This window comes from Chiloscyllium plagiosum, unplaced genomic scaffold, assembly GCF_004010195.1.
Source record: "Chiloscyllium plagiosum isolate BGI_BamShark_2017 unplaced genomic scaffold, ASM401019v2 scaf_65, whole genome shotgun sequence".
In the NCBI taxonomy this organism is placed as follows: Eukaryota; Metazoa; Chordata; class Chondrichthyes; order Orectolobiformes; family Hemiscylliidae; genus Chiloscyllium; species Chiloscyllium plagiosum.
In genome coordinates, this window is record NW_025215308.1 from 74,515 (window position 1) to 90,082 (window position 15,568).

Consider the following 15,568-nt stretch of genomic DNA (forward strand, 5'->3'; position numbering starts at 1 on the left):
ACACTACATTAGCTTGTCTGATTACCTGCTGCACCTGTGTGCTAGCTTTCTATGTTTCATGCACAAGTCCCTTTGCATTGCAGCTTTCTGCAGTTTTTCTCTTTTTAAATAATACTCTTCTTTGGTTCTTCCATTCAAGGTGAACAACTTCACGCTGTCCCACATTATACTTTATTTGTCAACTTCTTTCCTCCAGTTACGATCAATATGTCTCTGTGAACTGTCTGTATCCCTCTCGCAACTTGCCTTTCCGCATATTTTCACATCATCTGCAAATTTGGCTGCAGTTCATTTGCTTCCTACCTCCAAGTCATTAACATATGCTTAAACAATGGCAGTCCCAACACTCATCCCTGTGGAACACCGCTGGTCATTGGGGTCGCCAACCTGAAAAAGACCTCCCTATCCCCACTCATTGACCCAATTCTCTGTCCGTGCCAATATATTACTTGCAACACCTGGGAGCATTGACAACTTTCTGTGAGCTACCTTGTCAAACACCTTCTGGAAGTCCAAATATAACACGTCTACCGGTTCCGCTCTGTACAATCTAGTTGAGACTTCCTTCTGTTGGGTCAGTGGTCAGCACTGCTACCGCACAGCGCCAGGGACCCAGGTTCGATTCCAGCCTCGAGCAAGCGTCTGTGTGGAGTTTGCACATTCTCCCCATGTCTGCATGGGTTTCCTCCGGGTGCTCCGGTTTCCTCCCATGGTCCAAAGATGTGCAGGTCAGGTGAACTGGCCATGTTTAATTGTCCCGTTGTGTTAGGTGCATTAGTCAGAGGGAAATGGGTCTGGGTGGGTTACTCTTTGGAGGGTTGTTGTGGACTTGTTGGGCCGAAGGGCCTGTTTCCACACTGTCGGGAATCTAATCTAAAGTATCTCTAATAAATTAGTCAGTCACAGTTTCCTTTCATGAAACCATACTTACTCTGCTTAATTAGATTGATTGTCCAAATGTTTCGCTATAACTTCCTAAATAATTAATTCCAACACTTCTCCAACAACAGATGTTAGGCAAATCAGCCTATAGTTACCTGCTTTTTGCCTCCTTCCCTTTTTGAATATCAATAGTAGTTTTCCAATCCTCTGCTACTACTTCAGAATCCAAGGATATTTGGAAAATTACAAACAACGTATCCACTGTCTCTGAAGCTACCTATTTTAGGATCTTAGGAATCATGCCACCAGGGCCAGGGGACTTATCTGCCTTTAACCCCACTAGTTTATCTTATGCTACTTTTCTCGTGATAGCGCTTAATTGCAATTTTAATGGGATGTTCAAAGTATCTTCCACTGTAAAATATTTGTTTCACTCGTCTGATATTTTCTTGTTCCCCATAATCAGCTCCCCAGATTAGTTTTCTATAGGGCCGATGTACACTCTGACCTCGCTCTTCCTTTTTCAGTATCCGTTAGAGGATTGTGAATGTTTGAAGTTCTCTACCCAGAGATTTGTGGAGGCTAGGTCACAAAGGATTTGAAGAGGACCTAGACAGATTTGTGCAATACTGAGGAGTTGCAGAGGGCTGTGAGAAGCTGGCAGAAAAGGGGAGTTGAGGCCTGGGCCAGATCAGCCATGATCTTATCGAATGGATGAACAGTTGTGAGGGGCTGAATGGCCTACTCCTGCTCCTAGTCCTTATGACCTCAACTAAAGTCTTACCATTTTTGAGAAGAGGCTTAAGTATTATTAGGAGTTGCTCTTGCTACTGCTGTGAGATCATACTTGAGGGACTTTGGGGAAAAAAGACCTCACATTATGGAAACCCCAGCAATATAGAGTCATACAGCACAGAAACACACCCTTCGGTCCAACTCGTCCACGCCGACCAGATATTCTAAGTTAATTTTAGTCCCGTTTTCCAGCGTTTCCTTCCAAACCCCTCCTATTCATATACCCATGTAGACACCTTTTAAATGTTGTAATTGTACCCAGCTCCTCCGGAAGTTATTCCATACGTGCACCACCCTCTGTATGGAAAACATTGTCCCTTAGGTCCCTTTTATATCTTTCTACTTTCACTTTAAACCTCTCCTCTAGTTTGGCAATCGCTTACCCTAGGAAAAGGACCTCGGGAAATGGTTACATTGTGACTAATGTTATTGGTGCTCTTCTCTAGGTGGTATTCCGATCCACCTCTGCCATGGTCTATATTTTCATCCAGATGAGCTGTGAGATGTGGGACTTTGACATCTATGGTAAGACATTTTCCAAATAAATTATGCTGTATTACTGCACTGAAACAAATACAGCACCATTCAACAGGCACGTCTTCTCTGGCTGTGTATTTGTGATACTGTAATTTGATTTTAAATTGATCAGTGAGCCATGAATTTTAAATGTTCTTTATTCTGATGGGGGAGGTTTTTTTTTACTGTTCGTGTGGATAATTTGGTTCAATCTTGCGCTTTCCTCCTGCTGACAACCTGGGTAAGGTCCACAGGGTGGATGAGAGAGAGAGAGAGCGAGGAGGTAAAGTGGCAAACTAACAAAAAAACCAGAAAGACATTGGTGATGCCTCTTCTGGTGTACTGTTATAGGAAGGATACTATTAAACTGGAGGGGATTCAGAAGAGATTTACAGAGGCTGGATGGGCTGGGACTTTTGTTCACTGGAGCATAGGAGATTGAGCGGTGAACTTAAGAGTGTTACGACGTGGCGGTGAACCCTTCAGTTAATTAAACCAAACACCCAGAAAAGCTCATCTCATCTCGTAACCTATTAAAATATGAGTGACCGGGAACTCACAAATTCCACTAGTTAAAGAAAATAACATCAAGTTATTATTTAAACTTGAACATTAAACAACAATTCACAAATCTAAGCCACCCCCTTTCTCTTAACTGCTTACTATCTGCCTCCAACTCTATAACAATATGCTGTTCCAATAAGACACTTATTAGAATTACATCAACTTAATTTTATAACCACATAGCAGCTGTCGTCTTGTCTTTCTTCTTCCGGCTGAGGATCTCCCTGGGTCATCGTCTTTCTTTCCACTGCGAAAATGTTATATATGAAAAGGTACCTTTGATAGAGAGTGTTTCCTCCTTTCTTGGAGAGCAAGATGTTAGCTCTCCAGGCGTTGTTGTCTCAATAGCAGTTGCTTTCTGACAAATTTTCATTTTGACACATTTTATACTCCCCTAACATTGGATCGACTCATTGGTTCGATGTGGCAAAACAATAAATTCAAACCTGATTGGGTTTTAGTATCCTAGGGCATAATTTACACTGGTTAGATTCAAATTGTTGTCAAAACAGCAACCAAAGCTCCGGTATCCATTTCACAGCCAAATGTTACATATTTTCAATTTTCCAGTCCACTCTGGGACTGCCATCTCGTCCTATACGCAGGTGTTTGTAATCTCTCAGTTCGGAACAGCATTCACTCTCTCTTACAGGTACAGTCCAGCCTTCAACTTCCTAACAAGAGGTTTATAAATCATGAGGGGTATAGATAAGGTGAATGGCAGGTGTCTTTTCTCTTGGGTGGGGGAATTCAAGACAAGGGGGCATACTTTGAAGGTGGGAGGAGAAATATTTGAAGACATGAGAGGCAGTTTTTTCACAGACAGCGGTTCATGTGTGGAATGAGCATCCAGCGGAAGTGTTGGATGCAGGCACAGTTACAACTTTTTAAAAGATATTTTGGTAAGTACATGAATAAGAAATGTTTGGAGGGATATGGGCAGATATGTCGGATAGTTGAGTCGGGGATTATGATCAGCATGGACTGGTTGGACCGAAGGGTTTCTGTGCTGTGTGATTCTATGACTGTAGATGCTGGAAACCAGAATCAAAAAACAAAAAAAAACAGAAATTGGTCAGAAAACTCAGCAGCTCTGACAGCAGCTGTGGAGAGAAATCAGAGTTAACGTTTCAGGTCGAGTGACCCTTCTAGCAGCCCTGGGATACTTAGCCGATATTTAGTCAAAGTGCAGCCTAAACTGATCTTATTTGGTGTTCTCAAAGAATAAACGCTTCTCTGAAGTGTTCATGAAAATAAGTGGTGGTGTTGTCGCTGGCCCAGTAAGCCAGAAGCCCAGGCTAAAGTTGTGAGGAAACCGGGTACAACTCATCCCACTGCATCTGGTGGAATTTAAATCTCATTCATTACGTTGGAATTGAACTCTCAGCCAGGGGACCATCGACTGCTGTGAAAGCGAGTCTGTTTTAGGGAAGGAAATCTGCCGCCTTTACCCAGTCTGCCCTGTATGTGACACAGGACAATGCAATTGACTAATTATTGAATGCCTTTCTAGGCATACCTCATCTTGGTGAGATCATACTTGGAGTATAGCGGGCAGTTTTGGTCTTCCTACCCAAGAGAGGTTATATGTGCCATGGAGGGAGTGCAGCAGAGGCTCTCTAGGCTGATACTAGAAATGGAAGGACTGTCATATGAAGAGATAATGGTTTGCCTGGTCCTGTATTCACTGGAATTTGGAAGAGTAGGAGAGGATTATAGTGGTAGAGGCGGGTGAAATGACAACATTTAAAAGACGTGTAGGCAGGTACGTGGATGGGAAAGGCTGAGAAGGATATGGGCCAAATGGGACTAGTTCAGTTTAGGAAACCTGGTCAGCGTGGACGAAGGGCCTGTTTCCGTGCTGTTGGACTCAATCTGATTGAAAATGTATAAAATTCCAGCAGGGATGGACAGACTGGATGCTGAGGGAATGTTTCCCCTGGTTGGGGAGTTTAGAACCAGGACACACGGTCTCAGGAAACAAAGTAGGCCATAGATGACGGAGCATTTCTTCACCCAGAGCTTGGTCATCCCATGGAATTCACTGTTACAGAAGGCTGTAGATGCCAAATCACTTGAGTATATTGAAGAAGGCATTGATCTTTTTTTTTTTAAAGGCTTCAGACGTCTGGAGAGAAAGCAGAGATATGGTATTAAGATAGGGGATCAACCATGGTCATACTGATTATGGGAGTGCATTCAAAGGGCCAGTTGGCCTACTGCTGGGCAATATGTGCTAGTCTGGTCAGTGACACTTGTATCCCAAGCAAGAGCAGGCTTTTAAAAAGCTTTCTGCAGAATACTGACAATGTCGCTTGCGTTTTCATGGTAATTTAGCCCAAATGTGAAGCTATTTCCTTACTTTTTCTGTATTTGTATAAAATGAGAAGACAAGAGGTTACTCATTTGGTAGAAATTCAGATAGTTAAAATACTCCTTATGAATTGTATGAACTTTTTTTTGTTATGTAGGCAAATTATTACAAGATAGTAATTTGCATTTGGGTAGTTTATCATCTGCCTCTGTCATTGTTTTGAAGTCTTCTCGCAATCCCAGACTGTGTGGAACCCATTTGGGCTGTGGGTTGGATTAGTGCCCTGACAGTAAAGGTATTGAGCCCTAGACTGATGAGGATGGTAGGGATTGAGAAAAGGAAGGTTGCAGATGTTTCTTCTAATATTTTACTGTTCAGTACCATATTTCTTCCTTTTTTAGGTGATTTGTACTTTGAGAAGGCTGTGAATGGTTTCCTCTCTGACCTCTTCGCCAAATGGAAGGTATAAAAATACAGTGGGAGCATAGCATGGAATGTGAATGTGTGGGGAAGTTGGAGTCAGTTTTACATATACAACGTTTCTGTGTTTTTATACAATACCTTTGTACAGTATTAGGTAACTGATACCAAGTTAACAACATTATGTTGTTAATAATTCACTAAATTCTCTTCAGACCTTGAATTTTCATATTTTTTCTATTGTTCTTTCCCGGAATTGGGGTCGAGGCATAGTTCTATAATGCCACCAACTTCCTGATAGCTGCTTTTCCTACTCTGCTCAATGGACATTCTTAATGTGTGTCTCAGTGTTGAGGTTAGAGTTTAGTGCTATAGACAATAGGTGCAGGAGAGGGCCATTCTGCCCTTCGAGCCAGCACCACCATTCATTATGATAATGGCTGATCATCCTCAATCAGTATCCTGTTCCTGCCTTATCCCCATAACCCTTGATTCCACTATCCTTAAGAGCTCAGACCCCTAAGGGTCTGATTATACCCTCTCTTGAGGCTATAGTGTTCCAATTGCTAATATGTCGGATGTAACAGTTTCATTATTTTCCTAGTTTAAATTAAGAAAGACTTTAATGTTACCTATTACCTTATTTCTTTATTTTTCTACTTATTCTATAAAGTAATGCTTAACTTTTTAACTCTACCTCATACTACTTTAGACCTACGTTTCTTGTACCTAGGTGCCTTTGTATCTAAGATGGCGCCCTTGAGTGTTGACATTGTACACTTTTCACTGTATTCTTGTACTTCTGTACTTGGGTACGCATGACAATAAAATCGAAATCTAAACAGGCAGTCAGTCCTTCACTGCTGTCTCTTCCCAGGTCTCCTTCAGCATCCTGGGATGGTTTTGGGTTGCTGGGATATGCTCAGTCTCTATATGGTATCTCCAGGGGCCATGCTGAGATCTGTGGCTCAGTGGTTAGCACTGCTGCCTCACAGTGCCAGGAACCCGGGTTCGATTCTACCCTCGGGCAACTTTGTGTGGCGTTTGCACATTCTCCCTGTGTCAGCATGTGGGTTTGCTCTAGTTTCCTCCTACGGTCCAAAGATGTGCAGATTGGGTGGATTAGCCATGGCAAATGTGAAACTTTTTGAGGTGTTTTATAGAAGAGCTAGGAGGAGTAGGCCATTCAGCCCTTCGAGCCTGCTCCATCATTTAATACAATTATGGCTGATCTCAACTTGGCTTCAACCCCACTTTCCTGCCCGCTAACCCTTTAAGCCACTACTCATTAAAAATCTGTCTACCTCCTTCTTAATATCGTTAAAGGGATTGTAGTGGAGAAATTGATGGTTCCTCAATTCAGCAACCCTGGAGTGTCAGAGGTTGAGGGCTGACCTTATAGAGGTTGATAAAATCATCAGTGGCATGGATAGAATAAATAGACAAGGTCTTTTCCCTGGAGTGGGGTAGTCCAGAATTAGAGGGCATAGGTTTCGGGGGAAGAGGGGAAAGATAGAAAAGAGACCCAAGGGGCAGCCTTTTCACTCAGAGGGTGGTGCGTGTATGGAATGAGCTGCCAGAGGAAGTGGTGGAGGCTGGTACAATTACAACATTTAAAAGGCATTTGGATGGGTATATGAATAGGAAGGGTTTGGAGGGATGTGGGCGGGGTGCTGGCAGGTGGGGCTAGATTGGGTTAGAATCATCTGGTCAACATAGACGGGTTGGACCGCAAGGTCTGTTTCCGTGCTGTACATCTCTATGGCTCTGAGCTCTGATTGCCAGCATCCTCTGCTTTTGGAAGAGGCTAGTCCAGCGTTGGTTTGGATGTTACAGCATTCCCTCGGTTCTCGAGCAGGATTTGAGGATAGTAAACAAGGATCTGCACACCCGATCTGTAGCCGAGCATCGTGGTAGGGAAAATGCAAGAATCGGTCTTCTGGGACATCGTAATTTTTGGTTATGCAGAATAAACATAGAATTTAGGAAGAGGAAAGAGTTGTTTGACAAATTATATGTTGTAAGTTTTTGGAGGTTGTAACTGGGAGCATTATAAAGCACTGCTGCCTCACAGTGCCAGGGACCCAAGTTTGATTCCAGCCTCACTGGGTGTGATGCTCTTTGGAGAGTTGGTGTGGACATGTTGGGCCGAATGGCCTGTTTCAACACTGTAGGGATTCTAGAAGATTGTAAAAAGAGGATACCTGTGAATGTGATGTATCATTTGATAAAAATCATTGGTATTGCTGGTTATTTAGTGACATTAATGATAGATGGACAGATAACAGATTTAAGCAGATTATTTTCCAAAGCTGTAATGTTATGGACTAGACCAGACCAAACCCCTCAAAACATATTAAAAAGGTAGCCTAGACCCTAACTTCTTCTTCTTGTAAAGGTAAATGCGAGGTGCTGTGTTCCAGATGCAATTTTGACTGGTCAAACTACTCAATGTTAAGCAACTTACAATTTACTCAAACACTATAGTTAAAGTACAACAAAAGAAAAAGGAACTTGGAATAACAAGTCAGTTAGGAACAGAACCTAACAGAATAATAGGTTATGTTACCACTAAACAGTAACTAATATAGCAACATCTCATAAACACGCTTTTGGCAAAAGACAAATTGAGAAACCAGATTGTCTGATGTGTAACTCCAGTCCAGGAGGAAAGAGCATTAAAAGACAATTCTGAGAGAAATAGAGAACTCTAGCTTTCAGCTGGAGCAGAGAGAAATGTGGGAGCGTTTTGACACCCCAGCAACTTTCCCTGAAAGCTAAAACTAAAGATCCTGGTTCTTTGGGAGTTTGGTCACACCCCACTCAGGCTGCTTCTATTGTTCGAACTTTATAAAAATCCCCAAAGCCCCTCGAGCTGTGTACTAGCTAGCGAGTTTTGAGAAGATTTGTAGCTCAGGTTGAGGTTCTGGATGTAAGTTTGCTCGTTGATTTTCATTTTCAGACGTTTCGTCACCATGCTAGGTAACATCAGCGAGCCTCCGATGAAGCACTGGTGTTAGTGATCTGCTTTCTATTTATCTGTTTTAGATTTCCTTGGGTTGGTGATGTCATTTGCTGTCCTTTTTCTCAGAGGGTGGTAAATGGGCTCCAAGTCGATGTGTACTAGCTTTCTAACTAGAATGCTCAGCATCTCTGTCTTTAAAGCTCTCTTTAAAATAAACCTCTTAAAGCCTCAGTATTTTCATAGTAAGCAGCAGGGTGTTGCAGAGATCATTGCTTGGCTTTGGATGTACATTAACAGCTGAGATGATCAAATGTAATGTGCCCATGTTTTGCTGATGAGTCAGCGTTGGGAGAGTAAGCTGTAGGCGGTCACACATTAATTGTAAAGGGATATGGACAGATTGGGTGAGGGCGCATGAAATATGAATAAGTGTGAGGTGATCCACTGCAGAAGAAAAAAAATGTTTAAAAAGCAGAATTTTTTCTAAATGGTGAGATAATGGGGAAATGTTAACATTCGTAGAGACTTGAGCGCATGAATCATAGAAGGTTAGCACATAGGGACAGGAAGCATTTAGAAAAGCAAATGATTTGAGCTTTAATACGAACAGATTGCTGTAATAGTGCAGTAATTGGTGAGACCACACACTGTGTACTTTGTACAGTTTGGTCTCGCTACCTGATGTAGGGTATACTAGACTTGAAGCAAATTCAGTGAAGCTTCACAGGCTGACTCCTAGGTCCTTGTGCAATGAGGTGATAGCGAAGAAATTGGGTTAGTTCTCAGGAATTTAACAGAATCTGAGGTGACCACATTGAAACATACTCAGAATGTTTGTTTATGAACTTGATAGGCTACAGGTTGTGAGGATGTTTTCTGTAGCTGGGGAGTCTAGAAATAAGGGCCACAGACTCAGAATGAGGGAGTCAACCTTTTGAAAGGTTGTGAATCTCTAAGATATTTTATCCCAGAGAGCGGTAGGTGCTGAGGTATTGAATCGATTCAAAGCAGAAATTGCTAAATTTTTGGAAACTGAGGGAAATGAGGAATTTAGGGATGTGAGAGACTGGAATTGAGATCGAAGCTGTGATGATAGCGATTGGATAAGCAGGCTCTTACTTCTGTATTTTATGCTCTGCAGCATGGAATAATGGGATCAGCTGTTCCTTGAGTATAGCTAATCGTGTGGTGCCCAAGCATTCTAATTAGAAAGTTAGTACACATCGACTTGGGCCCCATTTACCACCCAGTGAGAAAAAGGACAGCACATGACATCGCCAACTTGAGGGAAGCTAAACACAAATAGAAAGTGGGTCACTAACACCAGTGCTTCACCGGAGGCTCAATGAAGCTGTTACCTAGTATGGTGACAAAACATCTGAAAATGAACCTTCCAGCTCAAAGAGCAAACCTACATCCAGAACTTCAACCTTAGCTACAAATCTTCTCAAAACTTACTAGCTAGCACATAGTTTGAGAGTCCTTGAGGATTTTTTGAATAAATAGTCAAAAATGTTTAATCTTGCTGTACAGATTTATATCACACTCTAAGAGCCGTAGCACACAAAATAGACTCTGCACTATGAAATTTCACTTTATTCCTCTTTTGATTTTAGGATAAAAATTGCAGCCATGAAGTGACAGTGGTTTTATTTTCCAGAACTTTCTATGATGGCAAGTCGCTGGGTGAGTTGGTCCTCTTTGTCAGTGGTAAGCTCTGAGTTAAGAATTGGCCAAATATTCTATCAATATGCTGTTCCTGTTACATATATTTAGCAATTGTTCATCTCAAGGACTCTCACACTAATATAATTTGTTGGTTGTAATTTGTTGCAACTTCGGAAGTTAAGTGCGGAGAAATCCATAATTGATTCAAAAACAAAGTTAAATTGCTTCTAGTCCTATAAAACTGTTGCAGTGTGAAACCTAAATCTTTGATTAATGTTACTGTTTTGCAGTTCATTATATTTTGCAAAGTCATTAAGAAATTAATTGATGTTTTGGGCCAATTTCTTCAAAAGTTACAACATCTCCGATTTTTTTTTATTGTCACAAATTAGAGCAGAAGTATCTTTGCTTTTTATTTTAAGAAAAGTTCTCTATATCCGAAGTTCCTGCCACAGATAAAGAGCAGTGAGCTCCATGCCGCTCGGCCTTGTGGATGTTTATGGCTCTGTTTTGCGGCATGCTTGCTTTAGAATCGAGAGGGTTGTGATTTTGCTGCAGGACTCGAAATTAAAATGCAGCTTAACACTGAGGGGGCTCACAATGTCAGAGAGGTTGGCTTTCTGAGGTTCCACTGCCTGTTAGGGTATATATATATAGAGATTCAATCACATCGCTTGAAGACAGGCCATCCTTGCAATGCTCCAGCCAATATCAAAAACCAGGAAGGAGGGGAGACTCATGGAAGGAAATAGGAAAAAGTAGAGTGAAGGTTCATTCGTCCCTTTATCGGGTTGAAATGGTGAGGTCAGCAGACATCCAGTACGAGAACCACAGATGTTTGTGGCATAGAGTCATAGAGATGTACAGCACAGAAACAGACCCTTCGGTCCAATTCATCCATGACAACCAGATATCCTAACCTAATCTACTCCCTTTTGCCAGCATTTGGCCCATCTCCCTCTTAAACCCTTTGAATTCATATACCCATCCAGATGCCTTTTAAATGCTGTATTTGTACCAGCGTCTACCATTTCCTCTGGCAGCTCATTCCGTACATGCACCGCCCTCTGTGTGAAAAAGTTACCCCTGAGGTGTCTTATATATCTTCCCCCTCTCACCTTAAACCTATGCCCTATAGTTTTGGACTCCCCAACCCTGGGAAAAGTCCTTGGCTATTCACTGTATCCACGCCCCTGATGAATTTATAAATCACCCCTCAGCCTCGATGCTTCAAGGAAAATAACCCCCAGCCGATTCAGCCTCTCCCACAATGGCTGAAACCCTCCAACCTCAGAGGGGGAGATAGTTTGGCCCATCGTGTCAGTGCAAGCCCTTTTGAGGATAAACAGTCCAAAAGTACAACCATGCTCCATCCCTATCCACTGTGACTTTCCCATTCCAAATATTTATCCCATTTTTTCTTAATATTGCATTGACCTCCGCCTTGGGCCCATACCCTGTGACGAAACATGATGAACAGTGATAATAAACTTGTTGTACCTATTCTCCCTTTCTCAGTGTGAACTCATGCCCTCTTAGGTTTTTTTCTAAGTCACTCTGCAGAAATTGTTTGCTATTTTTGAATGTTTATGATAAATCTCTCCGTAACTACCTCTGTTTACTGTGGTAATAGCCAGATTACCTGGAGTGTCCCTTTTCTAAATTATGTTTACTTGCTTCTTGAACCTGCTTTCCTGATAATGTAATGCCATACTGTAATGGTGTACCCACACTCATATTGTGTGTCAGTGGATATGCAGTTTGAGATGCTGCACGTCATTGTCAACTGCTTTCACATTTTCCTGAAACAAACTCTCTGTCAAAACACATCTTTCAGTATCTACACTTTGAGTACAGTCTCCTAGGCTGTTGGGCAGAGTTTTAAGATTTTTATCAGCGGGTATGCAGTTAGAAGGTAGAGTTAGGGACTGTAAAATTCCCTGGGTGGTCTTCTACCAATCTCCATCCCACCCCTGACCTGACCAAAATGTAAGGGGCAAGGTCTAGGACTGCCCACTCACCCAGGTGAGGCCTCAAGGCCTGCTTCCTGCCCAGTCACAATATATTTGCTGGCGGGGTAGTTTCTGCGCTCTCAAGGAGGGAGCCTCCTTTACTGGCCCCCTTTGCAAATTGGCTAATCCCATAATCCCCTCCTTACACACAGTCAGCCCAAGCCACGAACAGCACCTTTCCTGTCTGACTTTGCCATCGCCATCCCCCCAACCCTCCCCCACCCTCCCACATGGTCAATTCATTACCTCGCCACCCCCTCCCGTCCCTGCACCAACCTGATCTTGTGAAACCTTGCACTTTTCTGGGGTTTATCCCAAGTGAGGACTTGATGCTTCGTGGAGCATCATGATGAGTTCCCCCTCGGACTGTTTGAATGGTGGTGGCTTGGGAAACTTTACCACCTGCAAAGCAGTATCCACTGTCATTCCTGATAGTGTTCTGCTTCTTGCATCGATAGCCCAGCAACCAATTCTGACCTTTTCTCCAGCTCTCTCTCCCGTTTGTTAGACCCTTTTATTCCATGTCGCCCGTCAGGTTCAATAATGTGTTCGCTTCTGTCGCAATCTCAGTTTATGGTAGCACTGGACACATTGGATCTCAGAGTGATACCTGAATCGAGAGATCATGGGTTTTATTTTTGCAGTTTGGTTACTGTGATGTTTTGTCACTGAACATATTCACTCCAGATTGCTAATATCCTTTTAGTAAAAAAAAAACACGACTTTATTTCACAACTTTAAAGAAAAGTCTATCTATTTGTAAGACAGCTTAGAAATGTTATATAAACAGCAAGAAGGAAAAAAAAATCAACCCTTTCCCCAACAATATCCTTTACAGATACTGAGAACAATTGTGTAAAAGAGTCACTGGACCCAAAATGTTAGCTCTGCTTTCTGTCCACAGATGCTGCCAGACCTGCTGAGTTTTCCCAGTAATTTCTGATTTTTGTTGCTGATTTCCAGCATCCACGGTTCTTTGGTTTTTTTTTGTAAATCAATCACTTCTGCAAAAGACTCAGTCATACTGTAGCTTTAATAAATTTCTGTTCTCCTTCATTGATTACCTCACGCAATTATATTGCAGCAGCCCATTAATTATATCTGGAATTATGGACTATAAAGCGTGCCCACAGCAAATATTGCAACTGTACGTCCTTCTTGAGCAAAGTTGGCTCTCTCACAATTGGATGAGACCGTGTGGATATTTAAAAAGACAATTTTTCAGAAATGGTCTGAGTTTCTGTTGCCTCTTCTCCGACATTGTTAATCAGTTCAGCCTGCAGCCATCACAGCTCAATGTAATATCCACCTCCGATTCTGTGCGATTTTGAAACCCAGTATTTCCACAGTTTTTCTTTTCCCTGCTGTAATACACCCAATTGCTTACAAACACTGTATTTAAAACTGATGCAAAATCTTCATTTAATACCTCTTCAGTAATTTTACCCTCTTGGATTGGATGTCTTCCTTCACTCCTGCATTCCCCTACCTATTCTTTGTAATCTATAAAAGGCCTAACCTTCACATGCATCTTGAGCTTTTTATAAAGACTTTTCCTTTCTCTCCCTGTCTACTGCTCTTCCTTCGTTCCTGATGATTTTATTCAGTGTCAGGAACCCTGGTTTTATCATTACACCCTTCTCTTAAGTTAGCTTAGGTTTATCTCCAGAATACAATGGTTTGACAAAACCCATCTTGCATTACATCAGCACTTTATCCAGCTGCTGTTTGTAGGTTTTCCACCGCTGTTATTTCAGCCCATTAGCTAACCATACTGTTCGCTTACTCTGCACGGTATGTAATAGAGGTAACGGCAGTGGGGTTGGTGTTTCCTATCAGCGAGAGAGCCGGGGAGATCACTGTGTCACATCTTTGAGGCACAGCCTGCTGTAGTAAGTGCCATTCCCTAAACTGGACAGCATTGGGCATTTCCCAGATGAGTCAGAGGCCAACAGCACCACTGGCAGGCAGTGGCTGCAGCCAGTATGACACCTTACCAGAGGCTGAGTACTGTATTGTCATTGGATCCCAGACCTCTGGCGAGTGAAAGCAGGGCAGGGGGGAATGTGGGGATAAGCAGCATTATCATAGAGTCATAGGGCACGGAAACAGACCCTTCGGTCCTACTAGACCACGCTGACCATGTTCCCAAACTTAAACTATTCCCACCTCTCTGCGCTTGGCCCATATCCCTCCAAACATTTCTTATTCCTGTACTTATCGAAGTGTCTTTTAAGTGTTGTAATAGTACCCTCATCCACCACTTCCTCTGGCAGTTCATTCCACACATGAGCCACATTCTGTGTCTTTAAAAAAGTTAGCCCTTATGCCTTTGTAAAATCTTTCTCCTCTCCCCTTCAAATATGCCCCCTAGTTTTGAACTCACCCACTTTAGGGAAAAGACCTTTGCCTTATCTGTGCCCCAATAATGTTATAACCCTCTAAGATCAGCCTTCAACCTCCTCCTCTCCAGTGAAGCAAGTTCCAGCCTGTTTTTATAACTTAAACCCGCCATCTTTTTCTGTTTTTACATAGGACTATCGTGATTGTTCTTCTCTGCCAGTTCTCCAGTGTCACATTAGCTATTTAGAAGACCATAGACATAGGAGTAGAAGTAGGCCATTCAGCCCATCGAGCCTGCTCTGCCATTCAGTGCGATCGTGGCTCATCTGGTAATCCTCATCTCCACTTTCCCGCCTTTTCCGCATAGCCCATGATTCCCTGATGGATTAAAATGGCCTATCTCAGCCTTGACAATACCTAATAACCCCACCTCAACAGAATTCCACAGATTTACAACATCTTGAGAGAAGAAATTCCTCCTCATCTCTGTCTTAATTGTGCCACGCTCTTGGAAGTTTGGCGAAGGAACTGCTCCTTTCTCGGATTTATACCTGTCCTGGATAAATTCTAAGCAGCATTTCCTCACTCTCACTCTGTTTTACAACAGTTTGCTTCAGACAGAGTGCCCAGTTTTACAGCATTCCCATCTTTTAACAGTGCCCCAGTGCTCTGTCTTGCCTCCACTGTTTGTTCACACGTCTGTGCTGACAGGCTGTTTCTCTTTGTTACAGACGAGTTCCCCGACAGTCATCGACCCTCCATTCAGGTGGATCATGAGGGCAGGTTCTACGAAGACTTTTATAAGTGAGTCTTATTTGTGATTTTCCTTTTTGTCGTGCAGCCCAGCTCTGTGTGGCCTCTTGAGTGAAAGCTTGGCTGAGAGTTACTGGAAGAAACGGTGTCCAAACAGAAGTGACTCAGACATCAGAACATCTGAGTGGACAGCAGCAGATCCTTTACAGTGCTGTTTTCCGTCTGTTGTGGGTGTGTGAACTATTCATCCAGGTGACAGTGAGGTCTGCAGATGCTGGCGATCAGAGTGGAGAGAGTGTGTTTCTGGAAAAGCACAACGGGTCAGGCAGCATCCGA

At 42.6% G+C, this 15,568-nt stretch overlaps 1 protein-coding gene across 1 annotated transcript; it reads left to right on the forward strand.

Moving 5' to 3' along the window:
• The first annotated feature begins 2,128 nt into the window (after positions 1-2,128).
• Positions 2,129-15,337, forward strand: LOC122548274 (GATOR complex protein DEPDC5-like). The gene is made up of 4 exons (XM_043686805.1): positions 2,129-2,202; positions 5,473-5,534; positions 10,073-10,142; positions 15,211-15,337. The coding sequence occupies exons 1-4, from the start codon at positions 2,148-2,150 to the stop codon at positions 15,285-15,287; spliced, it is 264 nt and encodes an 87-aa protein (XP_043542740.1). The 5' UTR covers positions 2,129-2,147; the 3' UTR covers positions 15,288-15,337.
• The last annotated feature ends 231 nt before the right edge of the window (positions 15,338-15,568 follow it).

Bases quoted from the DNA above. Each gene is read 5' to 3' on its own strand.
- LOC122548274 (XM_043686805.1), top strand. From the start codon at position 2,148: ATGGTCTATATTTTCATCCAGATGAGCTGTGAGATGTGGGACTTTGAC. The intron at 2,203-5,472 runs GTAAGACATTTT...TTCCTTTTTTAG, and splicing joins GTGGGACTTTGACATCTATG to GTGATTTGTACTTTGAGAAG. The intron at 10,143-15,210 runs GTGAGTTGGTCC...TCTTTGTTACAG, and splicing joins CTATGATGGCAAGTCGCTGG to ACGAGTTCCCCGACAGTCAT.